This window comes from Plecotus auritus, assembly GCF_963455305.1.
Source record: "Plecotus auritus genome assembly, chromosome: 1".
Lineage (NCBI taxonomy): Eukaryota > Metazoa > Chordata > Mammalia > Chiroptera > Vespertilionidae > Plecotus > Plecotus auritus.
This window is the reverse complement of record NC_137770.1, coordinates 123619096-123632824: the sequence shown is the minus strand read 5'-3', so window position 1 is coordinate 123632824 and position 13729 is coordinate 123619096. Positions and strand designations below refer to the sequence as shown.

General features: G+C 40.0%; 1 protein-coding gene across 11 annotated transcripts in view; it reads left to right on the top strand.

Annotated features, from left to right (window-relative positions):
• The window catches only part of LRRC49 (leucine rich repeat containing 49), a 253934-nt gene that overhangs the window by 576 nt on the left and 239629 nt on the right, over positions 1-13729 (top strand). For 7 of the 11 annotated variants that reach the window (XM_080663538.1, XM_080663543.1, XM_080663540.1 and 4 more), the window contains exons 2-3: positions 476-532; positions 7564-7651. In XM_080663538.1, coding sequence (XP_080519664.1) covers positions 476-532; positions 7564-7651 — 145 coding nt within the window. Of the gene's footprint in view, positions 1-475; positions 533-5868; positions 5893-7563; positions 7652-13729 lie in introns of those variants that run through there. The other 4 variants (XM_080663542.1, XM_080663546.1, XM_080663547.1 and 1 more) reach the window with 3 other exon arrangements.

The window sequence follows — 13729 nt, the reverse complement described above, 5'->3', positions numbered from 1 at the left end:
AACCTTGAGGGTATTAATATTGTATAATAAGGATTCAGTCTCGTCCCAGATCTGGGCTTCCCAGAAGGTGGAGCTGATCTGCTGTGAAAGGCTAAGGTTCATTTAAATTCCTTTAACTAGTCAATTCATTTTTTTTTTAGCTTAAGAAAAGAATTTATTATTAATAGACACTTCCACCTCCTTCACCTGTTTCACTGAGATATTTATTTAGGCTTGAAATGGCCAGTGTCTAAATCCTGAGGTGTTACGTAGAGGGTTAAATTGCTGCAGACATTTTAGAAAATAAATCACAGTGAAACCTTTAATTCTTAGTTGTGATTTTATTGTTTTCAACATATTCTCAGAACATGATCATATAGCAGAAACAAACAAAGAGCAAGATTTCTGTTTGTTATATCTTTATTTGTATTATTTTGGGGAGGAATGTGTGTGTGTGTAAGTTAACATAGTTTATGGTTTAATTTTTACATTGCAGGTGAACTGTGGGCTTCATCTGGTTATTCAAACATCATCTTTTCCTGAGAGAAACAAAGTAAGAAATAGCAGCATGATTTAAGAGTAAAGTCTGAACTGGAAATTTTAAGTATATTTATTTTAGTCTCCAATCGAAACCTAATTTTTTTCTGCCTACATAAAGAAAAAAAAATCCCCCAAAACAAAAAACCCCAAAACCACCTCTTTTAAAAACTGTATCTTATTTCACCAATTGAAAGAAGTAAGGTTTTTGTATTTTGTTTTTTATATTTAAACAAAGTCAGTATCTTTCTTAAAATTGATGGAACATTGTAGTTTTATTGGGAAAATCTTTCTTAGCAGTGGGTAAAATAATGGTGTGTTTTACTATTGATGGAATCTTATAATGGATAAAATGTAATAATTTGGGGGGCATATCTATACATTCCATTTAAAATCAGGGGAGGAAAATAGATTTGTAGTGGAAATAAATTAGGCTTAATGATATTTAGAAGTTATGATATGAACATGAGATTCTTTTTTTTTCTAAACAATTTTATCATAATATCTCTGGTATTTCCATAATTTCTGGCTTTTCATTTGATTTTTGAGGTACACATTTTTCTTTCTCTCCTATCTAACCTCAGCGTTCAAATATACCCACCTCCTACACAATTGTCTCAAGACAGAATATAATTTTTCTACTTTGAGCAAGTTCTACACCTCAAAACATCACAATTCATTTTTTTTTTCCTGAAGAAAATGCTTAATAGATGTCACTGGAGGAACTCTAAAGGAAAGGGCAGAGTTTATAGATAACAGCCAGAGGAGGGTAAGTAGGGGCATAAGAAGGGTGGATGGAAGGACACTAGTTAAGGAGGCAGCAGTTGCTTACATTTTGTGTATGAAAATGAGCACTTGTAAACTAGACCATTTGATCATCTTGAATAAATGAACAGTTAGCTAGATTAAGTGAAAACATTCTCTATTATAATTGGCCTTAATGGATTCCCTCCAAAGCTTTGCTAATTGATTTCATTGGACAAATCCTACCATTACAATGTGTTTCTAGGAATGATGCACCTCATTCCAGTTCTTTCCATACAATTCATTTTCTCTTGTGTGGACATAATGTTTTAAGAAAACACCTTTAGCTCATATAATTTGTAAGAAGATAATGCAAATGCTGTTAAAATGTTTATAGTATGGATGAATCAGAAGCATCATAATTCTTTTAAAATACATATTTAAATTATTTTGTGGCTAATCATGAGAGGGTGTTTGATTTTTTTTTTTCAGTTCTATCAAATAATTTAAAATAAATTTAGAGAAATTCCTTGTTAGAGGGTTTAGGTATATAATTTTATTATGTTATAATTGAACTCTTAAAGGAATTCTAGTGATAAGAACAGTGATTTTTTTTTTCCCAACAGAATTTAGTTTTTATTGTATGTTTTTTCCTTTTGTTTGTGAGAAAAGGATTCTTTTAATCATTGTATTTGCGGTGAGGGTATGGAGGAACTGGAAGTGCCTCAGGGAACATGGTTTCATCTGACCACATGAAATTGGCTCTGATTGTGTGTGTGTGTTAAAATTTACCATTTTAATAATTTTAAATTGTACAAATCAGTGGTATTAAATATATTCACAATGTTGTGCACTTATCACTACAGTCTACTTCCAGAACATTTTATCACCCACAGGGGTGTCCCTGTACCCATTAAGCAGTCACTCCCCATGTCCTCTACCCTACCCCACTGGAAGACACAAATCTGCTTTCTGTTTCTACTAGTATAAGTATTTTTACTCTTTAATGGTGAAAGTATTACAGATGTTTCCTCTCCCCACTTGCTCCCCTTCTTCCCCTACTCCCACCCCCTCCCCAAGCCTTCCATATAAGTTCTTTGGTTAATCTCTTCTCTCTCTCCCCCGCCTTCCCCTTCCCTCTGAAATCATATTTTCATTGTCTCTGGATCTATTTTGTTTGTCAATTGATTTTGTTCATTAGATTCTACATAAAAGTGAGATCATATGATATTTGTCTTTCCCTGACTGCCTTGCTTAGCATAATATTCTCCAGGTCCCTATCAAGGGTAATAGATCCCTTTTTTTTTTTTTTTACAGTTGCATAGTATTCCAGTGTAAATGTACCATAATTTTTAAATCCATTCATCCTCTGATGGGTACTTGGGCTGTTTCCAGATTTTAGCTATCATGCTGCTATGAACAACAGGGGTGCATATATTCTTTCTTATTGATGTTTCAGGCTTCTTAGGATATATTCCCAGAAATGGGATTGCTGGGTCAAATGGAAGTTCCATTTTTAATTTTTTGAGGAAACCCCATACTTACTGTTTGTTGATTTATTGATGGTAGCCCTTCAGGCAGGTGTGAGGTGGTATCTCATTGTTTTAATTTGCATCTCTCTGGTGATTAGTGACATTGAACATTTTTCATAGGCCATTTGTATGTCCTCCTTGGAGAAGTATCTATTTAGATCCTCTGCCTATTTCCCCCCCCCTTTTTTTTTTAATATATATATTTTTTATTGATTTCAAAGAGGAAGGGAGAGGGAGAGAGAGAATCATAAATTGGCTGCCTCCTGCACGCCCCACACTGGGGATTGAGCCTGCAACCTGGGCATGTGCCCTTGATGAGAATTGAACCCGGGCACCTTCAGTCCGCAGGATGTAATCCCATTTATGTTTTCCTTTGTATCTGTAAAAATTCTGCTTCATAAGATGTCTGATATTTTGCTGCCTATGTTTTCTTTTAGGATTTTTATGGTTTCACGACTTAAATTTAAGTTTTTAATCCATTTTGAGTTTATTTTTGTGTATGGTGTAAGTTGTGTGGTCTAGTCTTATTTTTTTTTTGCATATACTAGTACATGTCCAATTTTTGCAACATCATGTATTGAAGAGATTATCCTTATTCCATTGTATGCTCTTGCCTCCACTTTCAAATATTAATTGAGCATAATGGCTCAATTATGGGTTCTCAATTTCTGGGTTTTCCATTCTGAAATATTGATCTATATGCCAGTTCTTGTGCTAGTACCAGGCTGTTTTGATTACAGTGGCTTTGTAGTACAGCTTGATATCCAGTATTGTGATCCCTCCAACTTTGTTCTTCTTTCTCAAGATTGCTGCGGGTATTAAGACCTTTTTTAGTTCCATATAAATTTTTGGAGTATTTGTTCTAGATCTGTGAAATATGCCATTGGTATTTTAATAGGGATTGCATTGAATCTATAGATTGCTTTGGGTAGTATGGACATTTTAATAATGTTAATTCTACCAATCCATGAACACAGTATATTCTTCCACTTGTTTATATCTTCTTCTATCTCTTTTTTCAACATCCTGTAGTTTTCTGAGTACAGGTCTTTTAGCTCCTTGGTTAAGGTTATTCCTAAGTCTCTTAATTTTTTTGTTGCAATGGTTAATGGAGTTGTCTTTTTAGTTTCTCTTTCTGAGAGTTCATTATTAGTGTATAAAAATGCCATAGATTTCTGGATGTTATTTTTGTATCCTGCTACATTGCTGTATTCATTTATTAAATGTAGTAGTTTTTTGGTGGAGTCTTTAGGGTTTTCTATGTACAATATCATGTCATCTGCTAATAATGAGTTTTACTTCCTCCTTTCTAATTTGGATGTCTTTTAGTTTTTCTTCTTTTCTGATCACTGTGACTAAGACTTCCAGTACTATGTTGAATAAACATGGAGAAAGCAACATTCCTGTCTTCTTCCTGTTCTTAGGGGGAATGCTTTTAGTTTTTGTCCATTGGGTATGATGTTGGCTGTAGGTTTTCATATATGGCCTTTTTAAAAAAATATATATTTATATTGATTTCAGAGAGGGAGGGAGTGATACAAACAACAATGATGAGAGAGAATCATTGATTGGCTGCCTCCTGCACACCCCCTACTGGGTATTGAGCCTACAACCCCAGCATATGCCCTTGACTGGAATTGAACCTGGGACTCTTCAGTCCTCAGGCCTACACTCTATCCACTTAGCCAAACCAGCTGGGGCCATATATGGTCTTGATTATGTTGAAGTATGACCCCTCTATTCCCACTTTGCTGAGGGTTTTTATAAAAAACTAGAGGCCCGGTGCCATGCACAGGTGGGGTCCCTAGGCCTGGCTTGCGCCCTCTTGCAATCCGGGACCCCTTGGGGGATGTCGGGCTGCTGGTTTTGGCCCAATCCCCGCAGGCCAGGCCAGGGGAACCTCACCAGTGCATGAATCCATGCACCGGGTCTGTAGTATGCAAATAAGATCTTTGGTTAATCTCTTCCTGCCCTTGCCCCTCCCCACTTCCCTCTGAGATTTATTAGTCTGTTCCATGTTTCCATGCCTGTGCATTGAGCGTCTGCCCCCTGATGGTCAGTGCGCGTCATAGCTACTGGTCAAACGGTCTAACAGTCGCTTAGGCTTTTATATGTATACTAGAGGACCGATGCATGAAAATTCATGCACTGGAGTGGGGGTCGGTCCCTCAACCTGGCCTGCCCCCTCTCACAGTCCGGGAGCCTTCAGGGGCGGGAGGCGACCCGGCAATCAGGGGAAGGCGACACCCTCATCACACCTCTGCTGCTGCCACTGCTGGCAGCGCAAGCCTCAGCTGGCCCTGGTTACCTGAGTCTCGGGTTGCCCTGGGCGGCTGGGCAGCCGCCATCTGAGGCTTGCCTGTGCCTCGGGCCCACCCTGGGCATCTGGGCAGCTGACATCCGAGGCTTGACTGCGCCTCAAGCGTCAGCTGGGCAGCCAACATCCGAGGCTTGCCTGCGCCTTGAACTGGCCCTGGGTGGCTGAAGGGCTGAGGGCGGTCCGGCTGCACCGTGCGCCTGCTGCCCCCACAGCTGGGCTGAAATGACTGTGGGACTCCAGCGGCAGGCGCAAGGAGCGGCCAGACCTGCCTACCTGACCCCCCGGCGGGGCTGAAAGGATGGGGGGACTCCGGCAGGGCTGAGGGGACTGGGCACCGCCATCTTGTGGCTATGGGTGCCACCATCTTTGTGATGGTGTGACAGTCAATTTGCTTATTCCCTCTTTATTAGATAGGATAGATGGGTTTTGGATTTTGTCAAATGCTTTTTCTGCATCTGTTGATATGATCATGTGGTTTTTGTATTTCAATTTGTTTATGTGACCTATCACATTTATTGATTTGTGAGTATTGTACCAGCCTTGTATTCCTGGAATAAATCCCACTTGGTCATGGTGTATGATCTTTTTAATATATTGCTGGATCAAATTTGCTAATGCTTTCTTGAGGATTTTAGCATTTATGTTCATCAGCAAAATTGGCCTGTAATTCTCTTTCTTTGTATTGTCTTTATCTGGTTTTGGAATAACGATAATGCTGGCCTCCTAAAAGAGCTTGGAAGTGTTTCTTCCTCTTGGATTTCTTGGAATAGTTTGAGGAAGGTAAGTGTTAGTTCTTCTTTGAATGTTTGGTAAAACTCCCCTGTGAAGCTGTTTAGACCAGGGCTTTTGTTTGCTGGGATTTTTTTTTATTGCTGCTTCAATTTCATCAGTTGTTATTGGCTTATTCAGGTTTTCTGATTCTTCCTTATTCAGTTATGTAAGATTGTATTTTTCTAGGAATTTGTCCATTTTGTCCACGTTTTCCAGCTTGTTGGCATATAGTTGTTCATAGTATTTTCTTACAATTATTTATGTTTTTGTGGTGTCAGTTGTTACCTCACCTTTTAGTTTCTGATTTTATTAATTTGGATTCTCTCTGTTTGCTTCTTGATGAGTCTGGCTTAAGGCTCATCAATCTTGTTTATCTTTTCAAAGTACTAGCTCTTAGATTCATTGATCTTTTGTAGTGTTTTTTAGTCTCTATGTCATTTATTTCTGCTCTAATATTATTTCCTTCTTTCTACTTACTTTGGGCTTTTCTTGTTCTCTTTCTAGTTCTTTTAATTGTAGTGTTAGATAGTTTATTAGAACTTTTCTTGTTTCTTGAGTTAGGCCTTTAATGCTAGGAACTTCTCTCTCAGGACTGCTTTTGCTGTGTCCCATAGATTTTGGGTTGTTGTGTGTTCATTTTTGTTTGTTCCCATGAAGATCCTTCCTTCCTTCCTCCCTCCCTCCCTCCCTCCCTCCCTCCCTCCCTCCCTCCCTTCCTTCCTTCCTTCCTTCCTTCCTTCCTTCCTTCCTTCTTTCCTTCCTCCCTCTCTCCCTCCCTCCCTCCTTCCCTTCTTTCCTTCCTTCCTTTTGCATTTATTTTTAGAGAGTGAAAGGGAGGGAGAAGGGGAAGAGAGGAGAGAGAGAGAGAGAGAGAGAGAGAGAGAGAGAGAGGGAGAGAGGAACATTGATGTGAGAGAGACACATCCACTGGCTGCCTCCCTTAAGCTTCTTGAATGAGGCCTGGGATCAAAACTGTAACCCAGTTACATGCTGTTGATCTGGAATCCAACCCACCACCTTTCCATCAGGGACTGACATGTTAACTACTGAGCAAAACCAGCCATGGCTGTTTTCATTAAGTGTTTTATTTCGTAGTTGAGTTCATTGGTAACTCATTCATTGTTTAATAACATACTATTTAGTCTCCATGTGTTTGAATGTTTTTTAGTGTTTTTATTGTGGTTGATTTCTAACTTCATGCCATGTGATCAGAGAAGATGCTTGATATGATTTCAGTCCTCTTGAACTAGCATAGACTTATTTTGTGTACTAATTATGTGGTCTATCTTTGAGAATGACCCATGTGCACTTGAGAAGAATGTATATTCTTCAGCTTTGGGGTCGAATGTTCTGTGAATGTCAATGAAATCCACCTGATCTTGTGTGTTATTTAAAGTCTCTGTTTCCTTGTTGATATTTTATCTGGAAGATCTATCCAGTATTGCCAGTAGGGTATTAAAGTCCCGTACTATGAATTCCATAGGTTTTCTTATTCTCAGTTATTCATAAATGGAATGATACAATTTGTGGCATTTTGTATTTGGATTCTTTCACTTAGCATAATGTTTTCAAGGTTCATCTGTATGTTGTAGTATGTACCACTTACTATATGTTATTTTGTAATTATCTTCATTACTTACTGTTAAGTTCTTATCCAATTTTTTAAATAATCTTTTTTAGGTTGAATTAAGGCTAAATAAAGAAACACCATCATTCCCTGGTCGACTCTTACAACATGACCTTGAAAGAAACTACTCAAGTAGGCAAGGTATTGTCAATGAGTAGAGATCCAATATGGTTTATCTTCTTTGAGTAATATTGTTTAACATTATTGAATTTCTAGATTCAAATAGATTTGAATTAAAAATGAAATGGTTATTGGTTACCAAATTGGTTTGATATTTATTTAAATCAGAATTTATTTTATATACACAACATAGTAGATTATTTCCAAAACAGAAAAAGATTTATTTCAGTTTGTGGGTGGGCTATGTATCAGAGAATGGGAAGGAATCTTCCAAATACTTAATTGGAAGTAGGAAAAATGGCTAATTAGTGAAGGTAAGAGTATGGAAACATTCTTTAGAAAATAAGGAAACAGTGGGAAGAGTGGAAAGTTAGGAGTGAAAAAGAAATAATCTCCCTTAGTAATGCATAGAATTATAGATATTATCTCAAAGGCCTTAAATTTTAGTGTGCATTACCTAAGATCTTGTTAGAAAGTGTATTCTAGTGCTCCACTTGCTCTTTTCCACTTCCCCATTCTGATTTTATAGGTCTTGGGTGGCACATATAAATATATTTTAATAAAAGAAACAAGGGTTTCTGACAGATATGGTTTGTGGAACACACTTTGAAAAATACTGCCTTATATGATCTGGCTATATTTCTGAAATGTATTTTTCAATTTAAGGAGAAAGTTCCTTTAGTATATTTGAGTTGTTAGTTGGTTGCTAATAATTATTAGATATTGGTAGTGTGCAGTACAGAATCCTATGTACAGTACCATCTCCAACTCCTAGGAGTTTGTGTGAGAGGGCTGATTAGTATAAGCTCTCTAGATTGTTCATTTCATTACTGCGTCAACATGTGGCAACTTTGAATATTTGATTAGTTTTCACTTTTTGTTTCTTTATTTTTGGACGTTCCTCATGGGCCCATGTAATCTGGCATGATTTTTCTCTTTCCTATATCCTACACTCTTGCCTTGGCCAATTGCTTGGGCATGACATCAGCCTAACCGCAGTTCTACAGTGCAGGAAACATCTCTCTTGCCTTCTTTGGTTCAATTGAATACATATTTATTGAGTGTGTAATGTGCCAGATACTGTATTAGGCACAAGTTATACATGTGAAGAACCTGAAAGCTCTCAAGTAGGATTTAAAAAAATATTTTATTGATTTCAGAGGGAGGGAGAGGGAGAGAGAGAAATATCAATGATGAGAGGGAATCATTGATTGGCTACCTCCTGCATGCCCCCTACTGGGGATTGAGCCTGCAATTTGGGCATGTGCCCTGACTGGGAATCAACCCGGGACCTCCTGGTTCAGAGGTTGATGCTCAACCACTGAGCCAGACTGGCCAGGCCATCAAGTTTGCATTGTGAACTTCCTTAACATTTTTTATAACAATATCTTAATTTTTTTTTCCCAAGCTATTCTCAAGTTAGAGGGGGAAATTGGTATACAGATTTGTGAGTGACTGGCCATGTAAATTTATTTAAGTTGTAAAGTATTATTAGGTGCTTGCTAATGAGGAAATAATTTGGAGGCACTGAATTTTGTGAACCTGAGAGATAAAGTCTCATATATAAATAATGACCCATAAATTCAAATTAATTATTTAGGAAAAAATAAACCTATTTGTTTTTTATTAAAAGATTTTATTCAAAATCATTCTCTGTGACAGACTACTTGTTTGTACCTAGTTATTTCTAAATGTGCCTCCTCCATAGCTTCAGGCACTTCCATGTAAAAAAATCCACACAGTATATCGCTATCTTCTTGACTTTTGCTCACAATTCTACCTTCAAAGGCATAAAACTTTGAAAAAATTATAATTAGCACTTTATCAGAAAATGTTTGGGGATGTCTGTTTAATAAACTGCATCGTGATATCTAATCATTATAATTGGTTTCACCCCATTTTTTGTTTTTCAAAATTAATTGAACTTATCTATATATAGTTGACCCTTGAAAAACACTGGTTGAAACTGGGGGTCCACTTATGCATGGATTTTTTACACTAAAATATGCAGTCGGCACATTGTATTTCTGGGTTGTGTATATGCAGATTCAACCAACCATGGATGGAAGAGTATTTTCCACCCATGGTTAGGAATCTGCTGATACGGAGAGTCAACTGTATGCACTGTTGTGTGCCATCCTATATAATAAAAAGCTAATATGAAAATTGACTGAATGGCAGATCCTCTGGTTGCTATGACGTGCACTGACCACCAGGGGACAGACGCTCAATGCAGGAGCTGCCCCCTGGTGGTCAGTGCGCTCCCACAGCGGGAGCGCCACTCAGCCAGAAGCTGGGCTCACGGCTGGCAAGCGCAGTGGCGGTGGTGGGAGTCTCTCCTGCCTCCATGGCAGTGCTAAGGACCCTGGGGGGATGTCCGCCTGCCGGCTTAGGCCTGCTCCTCAGGCCTGCAGGCGGACATCCCCTGAGGGTCCCAGACAGCGAGATGGTGCAGGCTGGGCTGAGGGGAACCCCCTCCAGTGCACAGATGTCGTGCACTGGGCCTCTAGTCCTATATAATAAAAGAGTAATATGCAAATTAACATCACTTCGCTACACCCACAAGCCACGCCCACAAGCCAATCAGGAGCAAATGTGCAAATAAACCCAACCAAGATGGCTACGGCCACAGCAGGAGGGAAGCTTGGGTTTCCCTGGCAATGGAGGAAGCCAAGCTTTCTGCCTGCCCTTGCCGGCCTAGGCCTCCACTCAAGGCTACAAAGTTTCAATGATAGAAGATACATAAATCCAAACAGAAATGGCAGCAGCCATGGAGCTGGAAAGAGCAGGAGGCTAGGGTTGCCCCCGGTGATGGAGGAAGCCAAGCTTTCCACACACCCTGGCTGGCCCAGGTTTCCACTTAAGGCTACAAAGTTTCAATTATAGAAGATACATAAATCCCCCCCAAAATGGCTGCTGCCACAGAGCAAGCAGAAGGCTTGGCTCTGCTCCAGGCTACAAAGTTTCAATTGTAGTAGATAAATAAACCCCAAATACCAGGGCCTCCGCTTGGGTCGCCAGGGGGCGTGGCCGGCCTGCAAACCACCACAGGCCCCTCGCCCAGGCTGCCTCACGCCCCAAGGGAACCCCCACCCTGATCCGGGACACCCTTCAGGGCAAACCAGCTGGCCCCCACCCATGTACCAGGTCTCTATCCTGTCTAATAAAAGAGTAATATGCAAATTGACCATCACTCCAACACACAAGATGGCTGCCCCCATGTGGTCAAAGATCCTGCCCCCATGTGGACACAAGATGGCCACCACAAGATGGCCAGCAAGGGAGGGCAGTTGGGAGGGACCAGGCCTGCAAGGGAGGGCAGTTGTGGGCGATCATGCCAGCAGGGGAGGGCAGTTGGGAGGGACTAGGCCTGCAAGGGAGGGCAGTTGGGGGCGATCAAGCCTGCAGGGGAGGGCAGTTAGGGGTGACCAAGCCGGCAGAGGAGGGAAGTTGGGGGCAACCAGGCCGGAAGGGAAAGGCAGTTGGGAGGGACCCAGGCCTGCAGGGGAGAGAAGTGGGGGGTGGAACCAGGACTGCAGGGGAGGGCAGTTACGGGTGACCAGGCCTGCAGGGGAGGGCAGTTGGGGGGGACCCAGGCCTGCAGGGGAGAGCAGTTGGGGGGGACCAGGCCTGCAGGCGAGGGCAGTTAGGGATGACCAGGCCTGCAGGGGAGGGCAGTTAGGGGAAAACAGGCTGGCAGGGGAGCAGTTAGGCATCAATCAGGCTGGCAGGGGAATGGTTAGGGGGTGATCAGGCTGGCAGGCAGAAGCGGTTAGGGGCAATCAGGAAGGCAGGCAGGCGAGCAGTTGGGAGCCAGCAGTCCTGGATTGTGAGAGGGATGTCCGGCTGCTCGTTTAGGCCCGATCCTGGTGGGATCAGGCCTAAACGGGCAGCCGGACATCCCTCATGGGGTCCCAGATTGGAGAGGGTGCAGGCTGGGCTGAGGGACACCCCCCTCCCCCATGCACGAATTTCGTGCACCGGGCCTCTAGTTTTATATAAGGAACTTGAGCATCTGTGGATTTTGCTATCTGTAGGGGTGGGGTCCAGGAACCAATCCCCCACAGACACCAAGGGATGATTAAACATTTCGAGGAGTCAGAAATTATAGTCAGCTTTTTACTGCATGAAGGTTGGTGCCCATTACTCATATTGCTCAGCATAAATTAACCAATTGTACTCTCAGTCCTAGGCAATGATATTTTAGTTAGACTGGTTAGTCTAAAACTTGGTATGTAATTTCTCTTAGGCTTTTTTAGAATATTGTTCAAAGTTAACCCTGATATCCTTGAGATTTTGTAAGAGTCATATATTCCAGGAACTACTATACAGTAAAATCTCAGTTAAATAGACCTAAGTGATCAAATCCCTTAATTAAGAATTCTAAAATGTGAATATAGAGAGGAAGAAGCAATGCTTAACTTTTTAATTTATTTTATATTTGTTAATCTCCTCCCGAGAATATTTTTTCCATATATTTTCTAGAGAGAGTGGAAGGGAAAGAAGGAGGGAGAGAAGCAATGAGAGAGAGAGAGAAACATTAGTGTGAGAGAGTCAAATTGGTTGGTTGCCTCCTGCACCCTGGGGATCGAATCTGCAGCCCTTGACTGGAATAGTACCTGCAAATCTTCCATGCACGGACCAATGCTCTAACCACTGAATAAAACAGCCACATGTATGACCATGAATTATATCAGCCAGCCAGTCAGCCAACCTCCCACCCATCTATTCATCCATCTTTCTTTCCATCCATCCACTCATCCTTCTCTTCATCCATCCATCCATCCATCCATCCATCCATCCATCCATCCATCCATCCATCCATGTATTTAGGGTCAAGTGCAGTGAAGATTCCTACCAAATGTTGACCATTATTCCTCTAAACAGCTGTGAGATTCTAATTATTAAAAAATTCTTTCAGCAGTTTTAGACTGAAATGTAAGAATTTCTGATTTTCTTTTTTAACAGAAATACTATATACAAAAATAGATTTCCTGTTAACTCTTATTAAATGGAAAAATCAATTAATTTACTGATTTCCTATTGAATTTAGATTTTTCCAAGAATATAAAAACATGAAATGACGTCTGTCTCTCCAGGAGCTTAGACATTTAATTGGGAAGAGAAAGGCTGCATATCTAGTAAATTAAATAGTGGTATATGAAATAAACAACAACAGGAAATATTTCCATTAAAATTTCGCTATATAGTAATGCAATTTATATGTAGGATGAAACATCCCATGTATATATGTGGGATTGTGATACACATATATTTGTATGTATGTGGGTTTTTATATATCCACACAAATAAGTGGATGTTTCAACACAGATCACTCTGGTTCCCAATCATTTAGAGGATCTTGTTTTTGTATTTTGAAGCTTTTCTACCCAGTCATTCTCATCTCTTGCTAATTATGGTAAGCCATATATTACACTGATTGTGATAGTAAGCTCATGGGGATAGTAGTTATGACAGGAGCTAAAAAGTGTGAAGATAAAATTCCTTTATTCATTTAGTATAAATAAAAGTTAGTGTTTTACTGCCTATACATCTCAAGTCTTATAAAGTTTAAATCTGCCTCTTAAACTGAGGATTCGCTTGAGGTCTTGGCAAAAGAATTTAAAAAACCTAACTGCTGTTAATAAGAGAAATTGAAGTTGTCTATTGTTTGGAGTTTTGTTTGTTTGTTTGTTTTTATCTGACTTGTTAATCCTTTACAGTTAATCCTTAGACTAGTTTTTGTTTGTTTTTATTTCCAAATCAGTTTAATTGAATGATGGTTGCTTGGTATCCTGTTAGCAGCTGGTCATGTCACAAAATCAGGTCATTAGTGAACATGATGTCAATTTAGAATGCTTGTGATATTCATGATATTTATAAAAGTGGATGTGAGCACAAAATATTGTTCAGGAAGCTAGGTGTGTGATATTTTGGTTTATACCTTTCATACCTGGAGAAGCTACCAAATACCATTGCTTTCTAGCTCTTTAATGTGATTTATATGGAACTTGATTTCAAGTTGCTATCATATTGTCTGATGGTCTCCAAAAGAGTATGTTAACTTCCAATATTTAGTTTTATTTTTTCTCCTTGTTG